The sequence below is a fragment of the Daldinia childiae genome (assembly GCF_008694065.1).
Source record: "Daldinia childiae strain JS-1345 chromosome Unknown Scaffold8, whole genome shotgun sequence".
NCBI lineage: Eukaryota > Fungi > Ascomycota > Sordariomycetes > Xylariales > Hypoxylaceae > Daldinia > Daldinia childiae.
Genome location: NW_022984649.1, coordinates 771481 through 795721, shown reverse-complemented (window position 1 = coordinate 795721; position 24241 = coordinate 771481). Strand labels below are relative to the sequence as shown.

At 43.6% G+C, this 24241-nt stretch overlaps 3 protein-coding genes across 3 annotated transcripts; 2 read left to right on the top strand and 1 right to left on the bottom strand.

Annotated features, from left to right (window-relative positions):
- Window positions 1–724: 724 nt before the first annotated feature.
- GL218_06977 (Calcium-transporting ATPase 1) lies at window positions 725–4111 on the top strand (the record flags this gene model as incomplete). The annotated part of the gene is made up of 3 exons (XM_033583715.1): window positions 725–901; window positions 1002–3525; window positions 3579–4111. 3 exons carry the CDS (start codon window positions 725–727, stop codon window positions 4109–4111), a joined length of 3234 nt encoding a protein of 1077 aa, XP_033433054.1.
- A 1474-nt stretch (window positions 4112–5585) lies between these two features.
- Window positions 5586–6726, bottom strand: GL218_06976 (putative oxidoreductase C2F3.05c; the record flags this gene model as incomplete). The annotated part of the gene is made up of 5 exons (XM_033583714.1): window positions 5586–5607; window positions 5663–5809; window positions 5873–6093; window positions 6169–6609; window positions 6688–6726. 5 exons carry the CDS (start codon window positions 6724–6726, stop codon window positions 5586–5588), a joined length of 870 nt encoding a protein of 289 aa, XP_033433053.1.
- Window positions 6727–8713: 1987 nt separating this feature from the next.
- Window positions 8714–23498, top strand: GL218_06975 (Mediator of RNA polymerase II transcription subunit 14; the record flags this gene model as incomplete). The annotated part of the gene is made up of 5 exons (XM_033583713.1): window positions 8714–10620; window positions 10676–12060; window positions 13346–13917; window positions 22673–22679; window positions 22729–23498. The coding sequence occupies 5 exons, from the start codon at window positions 8714–8716 to the stop codon at window positions 23496–23498; spliced, it is 4641 nt and encodes a 1546-aa protein (XP_033433007.1).
- Between the last annotated feature and the right edge of the window lie 743 nt (window positions 23499–24241).

The following is a 24241-nucleotide window of genomic DNA, read 5'->3' as shown; positions in this document are numbered from 1 at the left end:
AATCTAGTTCTAAGCCGGAAACGAAACTCGCTATATAGCATAAGCTATCCCCTCTTCAACAAGAAAGTCTAACTATAACATTAAACTATATCATAATATAGATTATGTTCCCGAAAGGAATCCCATCAAGCTCAAGGATGTCCTATACATATGTATACTTAATGCGTAACATGGACTATTAGATAACCTGTGACGAGTTTGTATTCCTACCTCATAAAATTTGAGGTTGCTCATGGTATGAGGCTGAAGGTCGGCAGCCACGCAGCAGTGGACGCAGCACCACTGCAACAAGGGGTTAATCTTGCCTTAGCGTGCTACGATGGCGCTAAATACTACGTTGGGTAGGCTCGACAGGCTCAATAAGCTTGGTAGGTACGAAATCGGCAAGCAACTTTCCAAGATCCGAGCTTGCCTTACAGGGGCATTATACTCCCAAAGTATTGGTTGCGGCCCCAATTTTGGAAAAAAAAGGTCCACGTCTTCCAGATGCGCATTTGGCCAAAAAGTTCGCCAGGTGCGATCTTCTTTAGACATCATTAACAGACGTCACTTTATTCAACCCAACTCGTTAATATGCATTTTTCTACTACTTTATAATTCTACAAGTACATTTTTGCTATATTCTCAAGCAATCTCAAGTTGCTAGTGTGTTTGTTAATGTAATTAGATTCCCCCCGATGTGGCACTGCGTTTCTGCGGTCCGCCCGTCGCCCTCGTTCCCAAGATGCCGTGGCCATGGCGCGATCGCGAGACCGATAACGAGTCACTACTTCCTATATCAATACCCAACATTAATGGAATAGATCGGGACTATAACCAAGATGGAGACGACTTTGATGAACGGTCGCGGTCGATCACTAGAAGATCGGGCCATGCCCGTACTACATCTGCTCAATCACGGGTAGGTTTTCCTCCTAGGGACACCTCGAACGATGGCCCAAGAGGTTTCCATTACTAGTTTACAAACTAGAATAAGCTGCTAATACATTTCATTGTTGCAGTCCGTAGCAGATGGCTTTTCTTTTCTAACACCTGCCGAAACAGCAGCACGACTTCAAACCTCTTTAACTTATGGACTCTCCCCTACCGAGGCCCTCTCCCGACTAGGAGACTTTGGCCCGAACGAGATCCCCCACGATCCCCCAGATCCACTATGGCTTCGATTCATAATGCAGTTCCGGGAGCCTCTAATTATTCTACTCCTCGCCTCCGCCTTTCTCTCGATCTTCGTTGGTAATACGGACGATGCTGTCAGTATAACCATCGCTGTGACTATAGTCGTCACCGTTGGCTTTGTGCAGGAATATCGATCCGAAAAATCTATTGAAGCTCTCAACCATTTAGTTCCCAACCATGCTCATCTGGTCAGGGCGCAATCAGCGCGGCCTTCGCCAGGAATTAAAAATTCAACGTGGCCTCCCGCCATTAGCGACCCCGAGGAGAAACATAACGGATCTGAATCAGAGACACCAGGAGAAGAATTAATGGAAGCTACATCGTCAAAGGTCATGGCAGCCCAGTTAGTCCCAGGGGATTTGGTATTTTTCACTACTGGTGATCGTATCCCGGCTGACATTCGGATTACGAGAGCTGCCGATCTGACTATTGATGCATCGAATCTCACAGGGGAGAATGAGCCGCTAAGAATGACTGCCGATGCGCGATTCCGTAGCCATACACCATCAACGTTTGACCATAGTGCATTACGACTCCCTACTCCGTCTGCCCTGTCTCCCCCTTCGTACGATGGAGAAACCAAAGAAGATGCGCGCAATCATGGAATTAATAATATTGCGTACATGGGAACTTTGGTCAAGTCTGGTCATGGACAGGGTATCGTCTTTGCTACCGGCGGAAACACCCATTTTGGGACGATTGCCACGAGTGTATCAGGCACTGAAAGCCCCCGTTCTCCCCTTCAAATAAGTATGGACGATCTGGGGAAACAGCTCAGTCAGATATCATTCGGCATAATCGGTGTAATATCTTTAGTTGGGCTATTACAGGGTAAAAATATCCTTGAGATTTTTACTATATCCATCTCGCTTGCTGTTGCCGCGATTCCCGAAGGGTTGCCTATTATTGTGACAGTCACTCTGGCTCTCGGTGTCCATCGCATGGCGAGGCATAACTCTATTGTTCGAAAAATGCCAAGTGTCGAGACGCTGGGCTCCGTTAACGTTGTCTGCTCTGACAAGACAGGGACACTAACCATGAACCATATGACAACAGCAAAGATGTGGTATTTTGGCACGAGGGATCCGATTGATGTTGATTCCGATGACGAAGCAGCAGAAAGGACGCCTAATACTGCAGTACGGGGGATCCTACGAATCGGCAATATCGCAAACAATGCGCGCCTTACCCAGTCCGCTAAAACCGTACTGCCGGATTCCCAAGGTAGAGAATTTGCCCCGTATACGCGATGGGTTGGACAGCCAACTGATGTTGCAATGCTCGATTTGCTCGACCGATTTAAGGAGCACGACGTGAGAGACTCGATTGGTCCCCGAACAGCTGAGACTCCCTTTAGCTCCGAAAGGAAGTGGATGGGTGTGGTAATCGGCGCGCAACCTGGAAACAGCGACAAAGAATATGCATACATGAAAGGCGCCATAGATAAGGTCCTCGATGCTTGCGACACGTTTCTTACTGCCGATGGCCGTGAGATTGTCATGGACTCTGTCCGGCGTCAAGAGGCATTACAGGCAGCCGAAAAAATGGCGGAAAGGGGGCTCAGAGTCTTGGCGTTCGCGAGCGGTCCGGTCACCAAATCCTTCCGAAGCAAATCCGGACATGGTGTTTCTACACGAAGCACCACGCCGCTTAGTCGAGATGAGAGTCAAAGCCCAGGGCTGCCTACTCACGAAGAATTGTATAGAGGGTTGACTTTCACTGGATTGGTAGGGATGAGCGATCCCCCGCGACCGGGGGTGTCTCGATCCATTCGAAAACTAATGCGAGGCGGAGTCAAAGTCATAATGATCACTGGCGATTCTGCAACTACGGCGTTAGCCATCGGAAAGGAACTCGGCATGCAAATCGCTACGCCTCGTGAACACTCGTCAAACCAAGTTGCAGTAAAACCCGTACTCACGGGTGACGAGCTTGATGCAATGAGTGATAACGACCTCGCGGCCGCGATCCAGAACACAACTATATTTGCACGTACAAACCCGGATCACAAACTAAAAATCATTCGAGCCCTCCAATCGCGCGGCGATATTGTTGCCATGACTGGGGATGGAGTTAACGATGCGCCAGCATTAAAGAAGGCTGACATTGGTATTTCTATGGGTTTGCATGGAACAGACGTGGCAAAGGAAGCTTCCGATATGATTCTAACGGACGATGATTTCTCTACGATCCTTCGCGCCATTGAAGAAGGCAAGGGCATATTCAACAACATCCAAAATTTTATCACATTTCAGCTTAGTACCAGCGTAGCTAGTTTAGCTTTGGTCTTCATCTGTACCTGCATGGGATTCAAAACCCCCTTAAATGCTATGCAGATTCTCTGGATCAGTAAGTACTCCCGCTTCTCTATTATTATTCTATAGCTAACACTAAGTTCAAAGATATCATAATGGATGGCCCGCCCGCCCAGTCTCTAGGTGTAGAACGAGTAGATCCCGATGTCATGTCCCGACCACCGCGATCTCGAAGTGAGCCGGTGCTTACGAAGGCCCTACTTCAACGTGTTTTGACCTCAGCTGCCATCATTATGGTAGGTACTATGGTCGTATATACTCGCGAAATGCTAGATGGCGAAGTCTCACGACGGGATACGACAATGACATTCACATGCTTTGTGCTGTTCGATATGTTCAACGCGTTAACCTGCCGGTCAGAGAGCAAATCTGTTTTCAGGGGTGAAGTGGGCTTATTTTCCAACAAATTATTCAATTGGGCAGTGTCATTGAGCATGGCTGGTCAGCTACTTGTTATCTATTTCCCGTGGCTCCAGGAGGTGTTCCAGACGGAAGCATTAGGGCTATTTGATCTCATCAGGTTAGTCGTGTTGGCGAGCTCGGTGTTTTGGGCGGACGAGGCTAGGAAATGGTACAAATACGGACGGAGGCGGTTGGGCGGATACAGTCACGCGGTTTAGTAATTCCAAGCAACGATGTTACATCGTACGGGGACTCTATGTTGGATTATGCAAAATATGTAAATCTACCTATTTATGCGTATATCTGTCACCGTTTTTAGAGTTCGTAGAAGACATAAGTCGTCGATATTCCAACTCGTCATGCGACCCTCTCATCTGTATCAAAAGCCACCTTCTCACGTCCCTCATCCTGCGGGTATTGGCCTTCACTAGCCCGTCGTTCAGGGTGCCGTTGCAGTTGAATCTACCTATGCACATGGTCTCGTAGATTTCCTCGCCTTTTCTCCTGTCGATGGCGGACCGAATCCCGGTGCTCTCGTTGGTCCCGGTTGCGGTCTGTTCTTTGGTGGTGTCTGACTCTGGCTTTGCAATACTTTTTGCTTCGCTTCCAGACTCCGTGGGTGCGGTTGTGTCAGCCATTCGCAACAGTTGACAGGAGTTATGCTACGCTACGGCTACTTCTAGTTGTGAATTATATGTAGCACGAGGAAAAAATTTTATTGCTTAAGCTACTTTGCCGGGCACGGTTGGTATTGGTTATCAGGTAGAGGTGACTAGTTGTAAACTAATATGTTTGCTCAACTGTGGGACGACGAGGGTGCTAGTTAGGAACCTAGGTTAGGTAGGTAGATATGACACTTGTAATGTTTTCCACACCGTGGTGGTAATATGGTAATGTAAATGGTGTAAGGATGGTTCTCGTAGAAATTATCCCACACCGCTGGCAGCGTGATGCATTGAGTCAGTAGCTATTCGTAACCTTCTGTTCCAAAATCTCTCCAGGAGCTTTGTATAGGTACTTTGGAGTACTAGGAGAGGGAACAAGCAGTTCATATAGAAGAATATCTACATCTTCCTTTGACGAGTAGTTTCTAGGTTCAACAACTTGTGTCTGTCGCCAGGCCACTGATGACGGCATGTAATTTCATTGGATAACCTTTCTGTATAAACATTCTCTTAATGGGCTGTAACAACTAGCTTAAGGAACGGTGTTGATCTAAGCAGTTGATCTAGAAGCTGTTCGGGGGACAATGGGCGTTCTCACAATATACGTAGCAAGGCCTTTGTGCCGTGTTCATTGGCTTGGGTTGAGCTTCTGTTCAAGTTTCTTTCATTATACTTTGTCTTGCTGTCAACTATAGGGTTTGTGCTGTCTGTTTCTTCCAGCCCCTATTGAGTTCCAGCAAAAGTATGACATAGACATTTTCCTGCCACTGGAAAGGACAAGCCTCTTCTCCCAAGGTCGAGCTACCTAAAGACTACATATAGACTTTACATACTGGTTGGACTCCTATCTGATTCTTACACATAACCTACAAATTTATCTGTAGCTGCTAAGATTTTAGTGTATATAGACAATGAAGTGATAGTAACCCTCCTCCCCTTTATTTTCAATTCTAAAAAAGTCGCAAACCAATAGACTTGCCCTATATAATATAGTTCAACATCGATGACCCATCGCTCCATCACTGCTTCAAGGAGCATCGGTGGGATCCCTATAATACGTTGTCAGCATAGACTATAGTCCGTAGCATTTATTACGTGACTTACCAATCCGTAACAAGTTTCTCATTAAGTCCGTCCATTGTTTCCATATCCTCCGCGGAAATCTCAAAACCACCTACCTGGACGTTTTCAAGTAGACGCTCGCGTTTTGCGCTCTTTGGCAAAGGAACGAGCCCGTGCTGAAGCGACCACCTATCTACCGTTAATATCGATGTCCAACGTAGAAATTTGTGAGTCATTATAGATTTGACTTACCGAACCAGTAGCTGCGCAGGCGTACAAGAATATTTATTTGCTAGTTCCACGATGGTCGAATGCTTCATACGCATCGCTCGAGCTAACGGAGCGTAGGCTTCGACGACGATTCCGTACTTGGTGCATGCGGCCCTGATCTCAGTCTGTGTGTTGAAAGGATGGACTTCGATTTGGTTGACTGTTGGAGTAATCCTTGGCTTTGACGCCATGAGCTCTTCTATCTAAACCCAGCTAAGCGGTTAGTCAAATAAATCTTTCCCTATATAACATCTTCTGTCTGAAAGATAGCGACTAACATGGCTGACTCCGTAGTTGCTGACCCCACCCGACTTAACCTCCCCTTCATCAATCGCATCCTCAAGAGCTTTCCAACTCGTCAGTCGAGCCTCACGGCCGCCATACGGGCTATGAAGGAGAAACAGGTCGATATAGCCGAGCCCGCAGGCTTCAACAGACTGCCGTATAGACCGGCGCACGGATTGGTAAGATGTGCTATTGCTAGCCAATTTCGAGGTGTAAAATATGTCCAGACGCGTAAGGTCGCCCGTACTACCGTTAGAGCCGGAAAGATATTCCCGTATAGCTTGCCCGGCTTCCCTTTCATTGCGGTACATCTGAGCACTGTCAAAGCCCCGGTAGCCTGCAACCAACGCCCACCGCACGGCTACCTTGACTTCCTGACGGCTCATCAAGTACAAGCCTAGCTGAATCTGGGGCATGAGCTTGCCGTTCGGCAGCTGACCAACTTAACGTCAGCTGAGTGAGACGGGGCTTGCGATATATACATTTTTTATAAAGATGATACATCACTTTACCTTGACTTTACTGGCTAGTGAGAAGTTGCTTGGCGACATAATTGCTCCGAGTTATTAGATGCATGGAAATTTGGGGGAATTTCTAGCGTGAAGATTCATTGTACGGTTCGGAATTTATTGAATTTAATCTTTTCAAGGTACCGGGTGTTATTTTCCCTTACCTCATCGACGTCGACGTCACACCTGCCGTACCTAACCTAACTTATGCCGAGAGCGGCCCCGCCCGGAGGACGCCGAGTGGTAGATCTTCCCGCTCAATTTATGCTTATAGGTAACCTAGGTATTTCTTTGTTAAGATAACTATCTCCATGATACTATTTGTTTTTTGTCTTATTGCTACCAATCAAAAGTCAATAATATCACAAGGTTCTACCTGTCATATCTTTTTTTTTTTTTTTTTTTTTTTTTTTTTTTAGTCAAGCTATAAGAGAGGTATGCAACCTTCTCTATTGAATACCTCCCGTTATAAGTAAGCATATCCGCGGTGATGGTGTGATACTACCTACCTCTTAATACTTCTTTCATTCTCGTACTTAGGTTATGCTACAATGATAGTTAGTAGGTGGACATGTCAAAGGCCCTACGCCGTAGTCTCCAAATGTCTATTAACTCTGATATAATATTTGATAGAGCTCGTATAAGTCGGGTTTCTCTATAACTATTTTATTTCTATAGGTAAGTAAGGATAAGTCTTAAGACTGCTTGGGTAGTAACCTTGATCATTATTATTTTTAAAAGATCAGTTGACAGTTTCGTCTGACCGTTGTCAACTACATATGTGTAGCTAGACGGGTATGCGGCGGGCATATACAGTAGTAATAGGTAGGTAATGGTGTGAGAACGCTTTTAACAGCGCCTCCCGGTCACGGGATAATTCCTATAGGCTGCTCGAAAAGCCATCTCCGCTACTCGGCTTAACTATTGCGGCCATGATTCTGCGTAGCACAGCAGTAGGAAGCTAATGTATGGTTAATGTATGGTAGTATAAAAGGCAAGCCTGACAAAGGTAGATACCTAGGTATCTAGGGAGTTAAATAGATGAATGTAGGTGAATGTATGTACATGTAATACTGTCAAATGCAAGACACGACATGTCATGACATGATATGACATAGATGAGGAGAAAAGTCTTGGTTCCTGGAACTAGCTCCGGTGAATGTTTAAAAGAATTCACCATCATCCTGTATGTTTCTATTCAACCTTGCGGAGATCAAAAACCAAAATAGAATTTATTGGGCATGACATGATTACTTTAGTACTCTGGTACTTTAGGTCTCTTTATCGCTATCGTTGAAAAATAAATGTGGAATAAATGTGGCTGTCGCGTTGTGATAGGTTCTACTAAACGTGGCTAGTACTAAAATTGGGATCTTACTGGAAAAAAAGTTAGGTTGTCTAAGTATCTTTGTACTACAGCAAGCGACCTTGTAGGCACAGTACAGGTTGTACAGGTGTAGGTAGGTAGGTCCAAATCACGCCAAGACTCATTCAGGCAAGAACGCACTGGTCGCTGTTGTTCTGTCCGTCATCCGTACCCGCCTTTGCCTTGCCTCGCCTCGACGATTTCCTTTACGCATGAACTCATTCCACCTCTCGCCATTCTTTGTACCAACGAACATTTTGTTAAGCATCGCGTCTCCGCCATTCCCTTTACGCTGCATACAATCCTCACCGTCGCTTTGCGCATATACGTCAAACACGCAATACCGAATGCCATTTATTTTTTAGAGGGACCAAAGAGGCATTATTAATTCTGTTCCCTCGTATCTCCTCGACTTTTTGATTTTTTTTACGACAAGAACTCCCATGCGAACAGAACAAAGACACTAGAAAAATTAGACTGCATCGAAAGGAGACCTCGCATCCCCCTCTCGCCGACGAAATATACACATGCCTCAGAGCATCAGAGCATCGATATCTCCCGCTTGTTTCCCGATCGATACCACAAAAGCCTTGGTGAGCCCAACTTCAGTCTCGCGCCGCGCCGGCGGAAGGGGGTTCGAGGCATATGATGCCTGGTGTCGTCATGATGGAGAACGGCGTTCGGGCGTCGCTACCCACAAATCATGACAGAGACCACGGCCAATTTGTTAACGGCAACGGGAATCACGCACCTCAATCCGCTCCTGACCGACACAATGGCATTTCTACCGGGGCCGGGGCCAGTAACAATAACGGAGGAAGCTCCATGGCGAGCAGGAAAGAACATGGCGACGCCGCGAATGTAGCGCAGCTACAGCGAATAGGCTCTAATCCATCGCGTATGAACGACCTCCCAGATGAGATAAAGCACATTACAGATGGATTCATTCCCTTGAGTGTGCTGTTGTCGCGACTCGCGCAGAAAACCCACAACCAGCTAGCGGACGAGATAGTTGCTTTGGCTAAGATGCCGGCGCCGTCCTCTGCTGTTAACGGCAATTCCTCACACAGTTCCTCCACAGCAGACGATACTTCACCCGAAAATCTCACCAAGAAGACTAGAATTCTAAACTTCATCCAGGATAAACACGCCGAATGGGTAAAAGCGACAGTCATTGCGAGATGGAGCAGGAATGCCTCATCTGTCAGCAGTCTGATCGACTTGCATTCTTTTATCAGAATGGAGCAGAAGAGATACTTTGATATTATGGCCATTATGGCAGATCATCGATGGTCCCTGGCCTTTGCGCGACTTCCAAACCCCGACCTGCGAACTGCTCTCCACGTACTTTCTACCGGAACCGCCCCCTGGATGCCGGACCTCAATTACATTGACCCTCCTCCTCTGACTCAAAAAGAGCAGCTGCAATGGATCGAAAATCTGAACACGCTACTTTCGATTCGACTTAATTTAGAGGACTATGATAATATCCCTTACCATTTTCGAGACTACACCATCGATTCTGGGCGCGTCACCTTCAAGGTCCCTGGTGAGTTCGAGGTAGACCTCACAATAGCTGACGAGGACTTCGAGAAGCAGTTCTGGTTCATCGACTTTCGGTTCGATTTCACCCCGGCACCCTCTGAGCTATCTGACTCGATGAGAATGCATTTAGACGGCAAAGTCAATGAAGTGCTAGAAAAAGAAGGCCTCAAGGGATGTTATAAATTCCTCCACGAGCTGGTGCTGACTCACAAGATTACGGAATACCTGCGCCAGGCTTTCGAGCTGAATAGGGATCGTTGGGTGGATACCCTCAAGGTTGAGCGGCTTAACCGGGCTTTGGCTATTCAATATTGGGTCGGCCGCTACCCGCCGGAGGGCCCGAAGAGTTGGATCATCTTAGGTGTTAGCACCGGCAAGAAAGCAGACGCACCCGAGGATCCCAAATCGACGAGTCGTCTTACCTTACGTTGGTTTAGGGATAATAAGGAGGTGAAGGACATAGAGGTTCCACTTGACGATGCGGTTATCTCAACCGAGGATCTCTTGAACCGTGTTATCGGAAGACATATCGGACATATCCTTGGCTCAATATACTCCAAGTTAAAACCGAATGGTCGATTTGCCAAGCGGGAAGCTGGCCTTGTTCTAGACGTACAAAAGGACGACCCAGCACAATCGTCGCTCGGGGTGCAAATAGGTTACGACCACTATCTGACCGTGAGAGTCAGCCCTATCACCGGGTTTTTCTCGATGAAGCCGCAGTCGAGCATGTCTTGGAAAGGAGAGCACAGATTAAACTGGCTATCGAAGGATCCTATTCAAGATGGGGCTGTCTGCATAGAAGGTGTAAGATGTCACTACGTCGTCGACGAAATTATCCGACGCGGGAAGAGCACAGGCTGGTTCGTCTGTAAAGCGCCCGTGAAAACGGAGGCTGTCAAGGAAGCATTGAGGTCACGGGAAGTCGGCCAACTTGTGTGGCTCAGGCGACGTGGTTGGACAGATCAGTGGTATTTAATGGTAAACATGAGCTTAAGCGGGGATATATGGTGCTTGACGGAAGCGTAAGTTTTGAAGACCGTTCCTTTCTGAGCCTACGACTAATGAAATATTGCATAGCTATAATCCTCCTACAGGAGACCCGCGAATCTCATCATTTACCAAGTTACCGTTCAGCTCTTACATGCCAAACCTCAAAAACAAGTTCTTCTCCAACTTGACCATCTTTACTGCTGCTATAATCTCTCATATAACGGACATGAGGTCCCTCCATCAACGACGAATCAAACACTCCACTTACGCTGGAATCAACTACGCACTCCCCCCGAGCTTGAAGGTTCCGGCCATCTTTCTAAGGCTTACGGATATATTGAGGCCACCCCAATCGAACGAACCCGGTCGGCGGATTGCATCTTGGGCACACGACTACGTGCAGATTATGTTCAGAGGCGCAAGTGGCCCGTCTACTAAACCGCAGATTTCAGACCGTCATTTACTGGCTAATGAGGGTACCGGGGAACATGCATCGTTACAAAAAGAGTCGTTGCATATATTCCTAGAAGCTCGGATTCAGGTTTCCAAGCCTTCTCGGTTTGGCCTCCTCAAGGGACACGTCGAACGGGATGTGGCATATAGCAGACGGTTAGGGGTATTTGCGCTTCGTCTGGAGGAAACAATTGGAGGCACGATGCTGGACACACTTGCTCAACGCCTACAGGCCATTGATAAGCTAGCCGACTGCATCGATGCGATACGCCAAAGCGATAGGGATATCCAGTGTGAGGAGATTACGCTTACAAAGATCGTGGTTAATTACACAGACCGACTAAAATCGGTGCCCGGTACGGCAGCGCAGCTACATGGTCAGCGTTGGAAGGCGACGTTAGAGTTAGGTCCGGACGGAACTAGGCTATTGTTTGAGAAGGGTAACCCCCAGTTACGCGCCTTGGATCTATTCCGACAACTTGTCAATTCGGACCTTCGTTGCGAAAAGTTACCATTTTTCTTATCAAGCACGTTACCAATCCATCGTGCTTTAGACTCAGTCGAGGATGCTTGGGCTAGTCTCGAGATAAATAATCAAGGTCGCGTTGAAATATTTATGGCGCACCTGGATTGGTTCAATATACGCTACTACCTTCCACCGACTAGGAATTCACACGTCCAACGCCGTTTGACGCTACAGATCCGACTCCAAAAACGTCGTGATACCGTTGAATGGGTAATGTCCCGCGAGGAAGCCGGCACGTTAAAGAAGCCCGATGACGAGTTTAAGCAGGCACTCGAAAAGGTTTGGAATGCAGATAACAAGGTTTGGCATTCTTTGGTTGACGCAGCTGCGTGCAAGACGGACCACCGCGTAGGAGATATGATCAGAGCCGTAGACGAAGGCGTCAGGCGGCTTTTGACGCGCTCACCAACGCTTTTAAAACAGAACCATCCCAAAGGCCAGGTACCGGCTAAGAACCCGACCCAGGCTATGTATCATAAGGCGATGGCAGCCGGTAGGGTTCGAATGCAGACGGACCAAGTTGTGGTATTGGATGACTAGGCGACGGAAGAGGAAGAGGAAACAAATTAGTGATGGCGTAGGGAGCAAAGCAGGTATACGACCAAAAAAGTTTTAGAAAGACTGCGATGTGAATCGGGGATGCCGGCCATACTTGAGATACCCTTAGGAAACAGAGGCATGAGGCGACAGGATAGTTGCCTCCATCGTCCGAAAGTCACAAATGAAATTATTAGTAATGATTATATTCCACAGAGGTTTTTTTTCTTCTAAGTGGTGATGCAATGATTTCGATGAGTATATCCGTTGTGGATGCTCACAGAAGTACTTGACTAAGGTAGGGGATATATTACTATAACTACCTTAAGTATGTGTATGTAGTAGTAATAGTTAGTAAATAACTACTGCATTTGTTTATCCTAATTTGGTTAACAAAGACGGGGACAACCGAAACTACCTAACTAATAAAATATTCCTACGTATACATACTAAGAAACATGCAAGGTTGACGGCATCTACTCTCCTTTCGGGTTGAAACCAGAACTGATTGAATAACGGTTTCGCGGCGACGGACCGTGCTGTTAGGCCCTGTAGTTTAGGATTTGTTAGTATAAGTTTATACCTAATCCAGGCGCTACGAATGTAACCTCGGGAAGTATGACAGCCATATATGTATAGGTAGGTATGTATATGTATGATAATCCCCTTTAGCCGTTTATGGTTCATGATGTCAGGGTATCCGAGCTCGTGTTAGCTAAGGCTTATGTATGTATGTATGTATGTATGTATGTAGTAGATATGGTACATGGATGTATGTAAGTAGGTAAATATTCGTAAACTGGTTGTTGGTTGGTATTAATTTACTGCCCAATATTTTACGTTCGAAATAATTGACAGATCGACTTGAAGATATTATACGCAACTTCAATATATACACAACGAGATAGGGCAGTGCAGAGTCGATCGAGAGAATAATGTCGTGTAAGTTTCTATACTTATCATATACTTCCATGTCTATCCTCCGATTTGCCCCTCTCATTCCCGTTCCTGTGCCTGTTCCTGTTCCTGTTCTCCCCCGCAGCGCTGCCACCCGCGAGATATCGCTATCGCATCTTTAGCTGTATTGGTGCTATATCCCTATATACTCTCATTATCTTCATTACGCTCGTAGATTACTAGATATATACACACACATACACACACACACACATATATATATATATATATTAGCTATGTAGAATAACCAAATAACTAACCCCTCCGGACTTAAGTCTTCACAGGAACGACCAAGCTGGTTAACACCTCGCCCATCCCCTCCGACGGCGACCACGCCCGCATCACCAAAGCCGCGGCGGTCGAGCTCCTGCACGACCACGTCTTCTACCTCAAGTGCGAGCCGCACTACGTCTCGCACCGGGTTCTGCCCCCCACCCCCACCAGCACCGACGCCGCCGCCGCCAAGTCCGCGTACCAGCTGCCGCGCGACCTGGAGCCGCTGGGCGAGCCGGCCGTCAAGCTATACGAGGTGGTGGACCACGTGCCGAACCCGGTGTGGAGCTCGAGCGTCGTGAGCAGCGAGGAGTTTGTGGACTTCAAGGATGGCTTGTGGGTGAGGATTCGCAGCCCGTTGGCGGTGGTCATGGAGACTAGGTGGTCGATACGGGATAGGAAGGGTATGGGGGATAGTGGGGAGGGGGGAGAAGAAGAAGAAGATGGGGGGCTGGAGTTGGTGGAGGAGGTTATGATTAGTTGCTCTAAATTATTGCTAAGTATTGTGAAGGGCCAGGTTGATAGTAATTGGAGGGAGATACATAGGAAGATTGCTGCGAGGCTGGTTGAGGATGCGAAGAAGGTGGGAGGGGAGGGGGAAGGGGAAGGAAAGGAGTAAGGAATATGATGGTGATGGTAGATAGACGATGAGGAGAGGATGTACATCTATTTAGAGGCGTATATAGAATAGTTTTATACGATGTAGGGCCTGCTGCTAGTAACTAACTAATCTTTATATGAATATTCTACTTAAGTACCAGTCGAAGTGTTCAACTTTACCGGGTCTAGTAATAAAAGCAAATTACGAAGCGAAAGGAAAGGAAGCAGAGAAAAAAGGTAAAAAAAAAAAGAGCGAAAAAGTAGAAAAAGTAAAGTTGCCAGCTGCAGGGTTCGAACCTGCGCATCTCTCGATAATGGTGTTCAAGATCTTGAAGACTTAAAACCACCGCCTTAGACCACTATTATGGATTTGTTAGTGCGTGATTTTTTTTTGGGAAAGTTCTGGTAAAAACATACCTCGGCCAAACTGGCTTAACTGCAATCATTCTTATCTTTCTTTAAGTCTACGCATTTGCAGTCATCCAATCAATCCTCCCCTTTTATCAGGTACTTGGGTACATCTATCTATCTGTATGATTTATCCCCCCTTTTTCGATGGGGTACTGAATTGCTAGACTTCATTACCTAACGCATCAACACCGGTTGACGATAGTTATCTATAATCTATATGATATATCTTGTCTAAATTTGTTTATTTTTTTTAATATGTTTGTTTAGAATATAGTTAGTTATCATCCGTGCGTACAAATAAAAACGACGGGCTTGCTTGGAATGCCAGGCTCGATGCAGAATATCATGCAGAATGTCATGTCAAAATGCCTAATGTATGTATGTATCATAGCGTGCATTCCCGCTGCCCGATCAAAAAGTATCCGAGATGATGTTATTATATGATAACTCAAATAACGCAGCCGTAGATCTCAAGGGTCTTGGATGCTACGCCAGTAGTAGCCAAACCCGGAATGAAGATAGCCCACGCGGTACTCGAGAACGCAAGTTTGGCGTTCGCATAATAGCCAAGAACGCAGAGACGCTACTGTACTTACTTGGAGTTATGTTTCTTAGTAGTCACGAGGCAGGTTGAGGATTGATGTGCATAAATTCGGACTCTAGGAAACTTGTGTATGATACAGAATCCTTATTTATAACTTAATACAAGTTCTTAGTTACCGTCGTCCTTAGCAATAATATGGTTCGATACTATACGGTGGGCGGGAAGGTGTATTTCTAATACTAAGTAACGGCTTACTAGTAGCTCGACTGGTAGAGATAAAATATAATCGACTTTAATCTACTCAAAGTCAGGTTTGAATATTCTAGGGGCCTTGACACGAGCTATTGTTCCCGGGGATACGATTGATAAAACATTACCGGCCTGTAATTTCTAACGTCCTTCTACGTACTTAACTTGTTTACGTGTTACATGTCGTCCATTGTATATTCTGTATTCTGTTGCTAGCCCAGTTCGCTATTACAAGTTCCCAGAAATATATATCGCAAATCGTGACATATCCCCCCCAATCCTATTTGTATCTACTTGAGAAGTTGCTAATAGAAGTAAAACAAATTGAAAATCCTCGGGAGAATGTTTCATATACTAATATAACTGAGATTAAATAGTATCCCTAAAAACGAGAGCGCATCCAAGTAATCGAATTTATATACTTAAGAATAGCCCATAGCTTTCTACTCACACTACCTCTCAACGCTACTTTCCTATCTAAAATATAGCGAGACATAGTTACGTGCTATAGGTTAGGCGCTACTAAACTACTAAGCTTCAGTAAGGCATTTTGCGAGTACTAGATAGGGGTAGTCCTATATATCGAGCGCAGTGGGAAATCCCTAGGAAAAGGGTCTGGAGCGAAACTAGTTAGTTGTAACGCAATATTCTGATCTCAAAAACTGCTAATGGAGGCCATGACCTAGCGCCAACTCCCCTCGCCGCTGGAATCCGCACTTGCAGCTTGTAGAAGTAGAAACGGCCGCGAGTTCCGACCATTGTCGTCAATATCGAACGATTCCTCGCCGTCGAGATATGTAGTTACGACGAGTTCGCAGGTGTTTCCTAGCAAGATCCAGGGGTCATAACCGGTTTTTGCAGAGGCAGAGGGATATCAGATGAACACTCGCAGCAAGTCTATTTTGCGGATCTATGTAGTATATGCACGTCAAGTTTCAACATGACCTATCTCAATTAACTTGGACTAAGAAAATCCATGTAGGGCTGTGCAGGTACGACGACAGAAGGAAGCCAGTATCAGGGTTTCTGCATGCCGGGGAAGATCAAGGCGAGCTTACATATGCGAGACAGTAACCACTAGCAGCATAGCGATAGGTTTGAAATCAACTACGAAGTTAAACTAAGGTTAATTACTGGTTAACGTGATTCACAAATCAAAGGCCCACACAAATCAAAGGCCCACAATTTTACACCTATCTAATTAAATTATTTATTATATAATAATAATATTTAAAATTAATTAAAAATTAATCTAATTTTTATAATTAAAGGTTTCTAATTTAATTTAACAAATTTACGTGTTATAACTTATATTATTATAAATACCATAACATTATTAACTTTATTATTGTTTTTTTATAAAATTACCTTTAATAACTATAATATTACTTTTAACGTCAATACCGTTTTTTTAGGCTAATAACGCATTTCTTTCTTTTTAAATAAAGGATTCTTCTTTTTATAATTATTTATTTTTTATTTATCGGCGTTTAAAAAACATATAATTCATTTTTTAAAAATCTAAAACTTCCTTTTTTAATATAACTATTTTATATAATAACTTATACATAATTTTACTTAATTTATTAATAATTTTTAAAATTTTAATTAATAAATTAAATTAATAAGTAAAAATCTTATTACGTACGAAAATAAATTATAATATAATTTTATTAATATTTTTTAATATTTTAAATATCTAAAATAAATTAAATAACTTGGGGTTTAAAATAGAAAAATGCGTAATTTTAATAATATTAAATTATAAAATAACTTGATTAAAATTTAAAAAAATTAACCTAATAACCTTAAAATTAGCTTATATATTTTTTTCAATAAAAACAATATTATAAATTTACCAAAAAATTAAAAAAAAATCTTCTTTCCTAATATAAATTAAACCTTATTGTATTAAATTTTTAATAACCATCTTATATATGCGTTTTAAAACTAAAAAAACGCTTATATTTAAAAGTTAAAATTTATAAAATAAATAAATAAATATATAAAAAAATATAATATTATTATTACGGTAATATTTACAAAATTCTATTAATATATAACTTTTATAACTATTTAATATTAAAAAATGTTTAACACTTTTTATATGTTTTTTTATATATTTATTAAAATATGCCAACCATTTCAAGTTAATTTCATTTATAATTCAACTGTTTTCGAATAATTTAATAATTTAATTAAATAAAAATCTATTATTGTAATATTATGAGGCAAGGTATATTTTACCTACCATAACAATAAAAAGTAATATAATCTAATTTTATAAATTAATCAATTAAATAGTTGTAAACTATTTTTTATCCCCAAATATAACCTAATAAAACCTTTAATGTTGATTTAAGTTTATAATAGTTATTTTTATAATAATTATACCTATTATAAACCTGGTTTTATTAAAATTATATATATTTTTAAATAAAATACCTTTTTTTTTTATTGTATTAACAATTAGTTTATACCATGCGTAATAAACATTAAAATCTTTGTAAAAAACTTTTTAATAATTAATTTAACAATTTAAATATATTTTAAATTTAAGTTATTAACGTATAAAATTTATAACCCAATTTTTTCTGATAAATTCCCTGTTACGTTTTTACAATAATATATTAGTTATTTTTTTAACATAAAAAAATTTAAGGAAAAAAATTTAAACATTTAACTTAAGAATATGTTGGATAATAATATTCTTTTTATATTAAATTAATTTTTATTATAGTTTTATTATATTTGCGCATTATTAACAACTATATATTTTACCGTATAATATTTTATATAAAATATTATAAACGTGTGTAACGCGTTTTATATTAAAATTTTTATTACATTTTATAATGTTAAAAATTAGGTTTATCCTAATTTCTTTAAATGGCTAAAATATTATAAATTAATTAAGTAATTAATTATTAAAATTAGAAGGTAGTAGTTTAGATATTTTTAGGCCTTTGACTTATGTGGGCCTTTGACTTGTAAATTACGTTAGTTAGTTATATTTTCTTAAAGAATCACGAGACCTATGGTATCTTGCTTGTTGCTATTCCGAGCTAGGAAGACAGAATTACAGGCACTATCGGGATTACCCCCTCGAAAAAGAAACTATCACGGTTAATCTTTGTGTGAATTCCTTCGTGGGGTTGGTTCAAATATCACCACGAACTGGATGTCTAAACTGGTAATAACAACCTAGAGGTCTGAGTGTCATAGGCTTGAAAGACAAACGGCACATGACTTGGCGAGACTGCGGCAACGGTTGTTGAAACGGTAGTGCCGGTGTTGTTCTTATCCGAGATGGGTTAGACGATGGATGCTTCGCTTCAGGTATCAACTTTCAGCCTTCAAGGTATTAACTTTAGGTATCAACGTCCGGCTCGGTCGATTTTCGTAAAAGATCTTCAAAGTCTAGAACTAACTACGGAAAATTAAGAATTAGTTAAGCATGGTAAATAGAAAAATCCATTCGCAAACTATGTTTCGAATCCTCCACGCTATAATTTAACAAAGCCTACTCTCTCTGTCAAAGCGGTCAAGTACTAACGGTCTAATATCCGCTTATGAATGGTTCGCGTGGAAATATTGCACATAAATATTCCGGCGCTATAGCAGAACGAGGAAATAGCTCTAGCTTAAAGCGGTTTTGCGCCGGTATTATGAAAAATCAAGAGAGCTAGAGCTACGAGCGAACATATGTATGTATCAAGCAGGTACATACATAATCTTACATCAAGGCGAGATCCATATTCTACGAGAATAATATCGGTTGTTATCTATGCAATGAGAATAGATCGCCGTTTACCTTTGGGTAACTCATTTTCGTCTTGTATATGCAGCGACGGGATGGTAGAGTTTACATGCGAGATAACGCGGCAAAAGAATGCGAGTATTCTGCTTTGTCGATCTTTCTGCAAAGGGCTCTCCCGTCAAGTTAAATTCTTGGCATATCTCATCAAGTTGCTCTACTATGTAGAGTAGCGTTCAGAATGCAACTGCAACTGCAACAAGAGTAAACATGCAGTAATGTCCGCCATGGTGTTGATTGCGATGAACAAGGTAGAATAAGGCTTAGACTAGGATATCGTCGTGATAGGAGTGGGAATCATAGGACGTGCGCGATCTGTACTCCAGATGAGGCCATCACGATGTCGCCAAGAATAAGATATTCCACCCCGCACATCGTTTTGAGGAGGATTCGCTGAGAACCCCTCATCGCTATTACGTACTTTCAAGTCTCATGAAGCCTAAGCCATGTCAACAGTGCAGGAAACGACGCAGGTGTTGAAGATTTTGGACCATTAGGGGTTGTTCCGTTTGGTTTGGCGAACAGACCACGCGAGAAATTCCCCTGCCATTCGTGGATGCCGGACCTGCGGGCATGCAGCGGCATATAGTCCTTACGACGTAATTAATAATATATGCACCGTAAGTTGCATCGCAGCAAATAAGCGTTGTTTATCAACGAAATGTTCCTGCAGCAGCGTATCACTGTAGCACGAGTTTGGACATGTTTTCCTTCCCGTCCCTAACGTCTGGTCAAGGGAGGAGGGGAGGGGGGAGATTTTCTTATCGGCTTGTATAAACCTTGGATCATATAGGGGTCAGTGTGCATCCCGATTTGCCACGATGTTACGCTCTTATTGACTTTGCTCGTTTATTGTCCGTGCACTGCTGCTACTGCAAGGTAAGTATAAGAGTAAACATAAAATTTTAAGGATATGCTGGCGCATATGTCGTAAAGTTGAAGAATGATGGTATCAGCTCATACGTTAGACCTTAGGTAAGAGATGGAAAATAATAGGAGAAATGCCCGTTTTGTAGATAATATTTGCGTACCTGTATAAGGCATAGTGCATTATAGGCCATCTCCGTTTTTAATAAGTATCTGAGAGTATCATCTTAAAATTTGCTGTAGCGTTACCGTTTATGGTGTACATAAGCAGTACGCGACTAGGATGTGAAGAAGGGGGCACTTCTCTAGCTTCGTTCCCTGGGATTTTCTGCAAGGGGAAAATGGGAAATCATGAACCTTGAACCACATATCTCGGCCAGTTAAACAAGGATGGAACGGACTCTAAAGTAACGCTAAAATCAATAACGCTAAAGCCACCAGTTGCCATTATGTACTTTACTATGTACCTATGGCTATGACTATGGCTGGGCGATTGCTGCTAATGGCTGCCACCTGCCATCTGCCACTATGCGGTCCGCCACCTCTTGCTTCAACTTGCCCTGTCCTCTTTTTTTTCTTTCACTGTTTCACACTCAAGTTTTGACACTTTTCACCCGCCACGAATTCATGGTATTCGATCCCTTTTCTATGCCATGTCATTTTCTTCTGCCGCTCGGATCTTGACTCTTTCCGGTTCGTAATCAACTCCGTTCGTGTCAGTCTAGCCCGCAAAGAGAAATGGCTTCTAGCTTAGTGCGTTATGTACGACACATTACGGCAAACAGTAAGAGTAAAACTAAGAGTGGTGGGAGAAGAAATCAAGTCGACGGAAACGGAATGGCTTGAATGTTGACTTCATCCTGAACTTGGGTTGTCATACATAGTACATTTGCTTCCTAGGTCTTGGAAAGTCTTGCAGGTCTTGCAGGTCTTGCAGGTCTTGCAGGTCTTGCTGGGTAGTACGTTGTAGTAGCATCGTGCTCCAGCCTCTAGCCCTCAAGACTTTGGCATCTCATAATCCCTGATCTTTCAAGGGTTCTCTTATTCCATGCCGGTGTCGATCACTTTCCTCACACGAACCCACAAACCAATCCAAGGTTAGCCTACAGTCCTGCGGGCGGATGCTTTGACCTCATCAAAGTAAATTTACACATGATACCCCAGACTTAAACCGGACAGGGCACCAATATCCAACTCGTGGGTACTCGGAAATTGTAAGATTAATATAGAGATATCACCCGGATATCTCCTTTGAATATCTCTACTCTTTGGTTTGGTTGATGTCGTCTGTCCCTTTTGCTTACTTGAGACACTATTCAAAAAAATACATTCTTTTTTTTTGCTTCTGACAGTTCTGACAGTATCTGCGTCAATAGGGACAAACCCCCCCTGTTCCGCATCTGCAGCAACTTTGCTTCTCTTTTTCGAGTTTATTGTTAGATATACTTTCGTACAGTACGTAAACCTGGCCTCGTTGGCTTTTGTTTGTGTCGTCATCTTAAACTCTCGGACTTTGCTTTCTCAATCGATTCCACATACTTGAAAGTGAACGGTGTTTGTGTCAGATCCCCAGCCTGCGCTTATCGACTTTATATTTTCCAGCCGCCTCAGAACGGCACGAAGGGGCCCAAAAACCAAAAGTCATTTCGGTAAAACGGGCCAATTATTGTTTTTATCGGCATTGGAGAATATCAGATTCCATTTTTGGATTAAGGATTAAGGGTTGATTAAAAAGCGGAAATTTCCTGACTGAATAGTTTCCCTCTTGTGGACCCGGTTTACTTGAGCGTTGTTCGTCGATACAGGTTTGCTCGGAGTTGCCACAGGGACGGTTGACGCGTCAGGGACCTCGGGAGTTGTATGGAAAACAACTTGAGACTACTCCGGTATTTTCGAATTACAGCTGTCATCTTAGTCCGGAGCCTCGACTATCGTCTGTCATACCCGAATATCCACCACCAAATACATATCGGTATCACAGATTTCCAGCTTGCTCGACATACAGACTCACGCGCTTCGCCACTGTGTGATTCTCCGATGAAAATCTAGTCGTGCTGCCTCAATTCTCGGCAGCCTGCATTGTCGATCGACTTCACTTTCAGCTGCTGTCTCACTCTTGGTTCAACATCGGATAACGGGTCGAGTATATTCACGTGGACCCTCGCCGAATCCAGGACGCTATCATTACTACAGCACGATTACAACCACGTTTGCTTCAACAATAGTAACCATGAGTGGGCTAATACCGTTGCTACTACCAGCTTCCGCGGGATGTAAATCAACCATTGGCTCTACTACAGAGATAAACCGCAGAGCGTCACTAATTCCATCTTCATTTCCAACTCCACCATCGTCCCTAATTCATCGCCGACAACGGTCTTTGCCGTCTATTGGGACGGCAAGACGGGGTTCTCTTACTCAACCACCTGCCTTACCCATTATTCCATCCACCCCATTGGAGTGGAAGAATGCTGTAGATGAGGTCAAGCGAAAGTATCTTAACCACAAGTACCGAGCATGCTCAGCAAGATGCTGCGAGATTATAGATAACCTCAAAGACGCATCTAATGTGGAGCCTCTTTACTTAATTTATTTACACTTCTATGCCGCCTCCTCTTTCGAGCTTTGCGCCAGGCCACTATCGTACTCATCCACTTACCGCACCAGGTTACTTAGCGATGCCGAGATTCACTATGGTAAGGCCGAGGCGTTGATCCAGAACACGGAGGAAAACATAACCCGAAAGACAAGATCTACGTCGTCATGCTCCATTGCTTCTAGCATACCCTCCCCAGGATTGTCGCCTAGTGTACGATCATCAGTCTCAAGCACGACATTTTCATCACCTAGGACTTCGGTATGTTCAACAGGAGACGAGCCCGTGATAAAGCCAGGCCCGAAATCAGGGGTCAAGGCTAAGAAGAAGGTATCTTTTTCCGGACTAACCGATCTTATCGAGTTCCAACCTGAACCATATATTCGCCCAGACAGCCCTACCTTGGGATGGGAGGATGACATCTTTCCCCATCACTCGGATAGCTCTCTTCCCCTATTCTCAGCGAACAAATTGAAGTCGGCACCTTTATCGAAATCCGAGCCTAAAGAACCGGAATCACCTTTCGAACCACAACCTACAATACCAGAGCGCTCCGTACCTCGTGATTCCCAGTATGTAGAGGAGTTAAGCATCGCAGACGACAAATTCGATCTCGACGCATTCTTACAGACACGTTCAATGAATAGGATGTGCGCACAGCTTTCGGCCTTACGTTCACAAATCACCTGGCATCGCGACGGAGTTCAGACTTTACTCGCTGGACCTAATGATACACCGGAGGAACCTGTGCCAGCATTATCAGAAGACGTTTCCCCTGTATCTTCGTCGCCCCTTGGTGGGATGCGGCTACCTCGTGCGAATACTCTGCCCATTGAGGTTGGATCAGACTCGCTACCATGGACAACCTCTGGCCAACGAGACCGCTTCACCGACTCACCCGTTCCAGACAGTCCCAGAGCGATCAGCCGACCGGCATCTGCAGCCTCAACTATTCGCTGTACCGATGAAGCTCTAAAGCAACGCATAGAGCGCCTGCGTGCCAACGGCTGGCAGAGAAAGCGATTCGATAGCAGACGATACGAAGCCCTGCGAGAACAGGTCCTTGGTGAACTTGCATAGGATGCTCTTCGCACCAAGCACTTTATTCGGCAGCGCAAATCCTGACTTAAAAACTGAATAGTCATTACCAACTTCATATAAGCTTAACCACAACCAGTTAGCTCAGGCACCGAAATATTTACCCATCCGTGTATTGGAGAGGGCAAGGGGTATACTTGATTCGATTCTTGCTTTGTATATTGCATACCATTAGTATATTTATTTCATTTGTTTCGAGGAAGGAGGCGGGAGGAAGGGCAAGGAAGTGACACGGAAATAGGAGTCAGGAGTCAAAACTGCATGTAACGAAAGCCGACGGGAAAGCATGTTGTTGTTTTTTTTTTCATTCACCTGGCAATCATTATACCCGGCTACGAGGCCACCCAAAGCAAATCGATGGGATGGGCACGATCTGCCAAAGATAAGGAGGACAAGAGGTGGAAGTGGATATGCCTATAAGGAGAAGCTGTCCTTGCGGAGACATGATGAATTTGGCACGAGGAAATGTATTTGTACGTGTACGTCTGCTGTCGTTGTTACGGGATTACGATTCCCGTGATATTCCTCTCTCTGTTCCTGCTGGACCGAACGAAAGAAGGGAGAGGGGAGAAATATACATTTAATGATTTACGTTATTATACGTATACGTACATACCGACTTAATTATCAAATAATCCTGCCAAATGCTCTGTTATTATAGCCGTGAAGTAAAGAATGAGTCAACTTAAAGTGGTAGATACGAACTATATCGCAGATAAACTTAC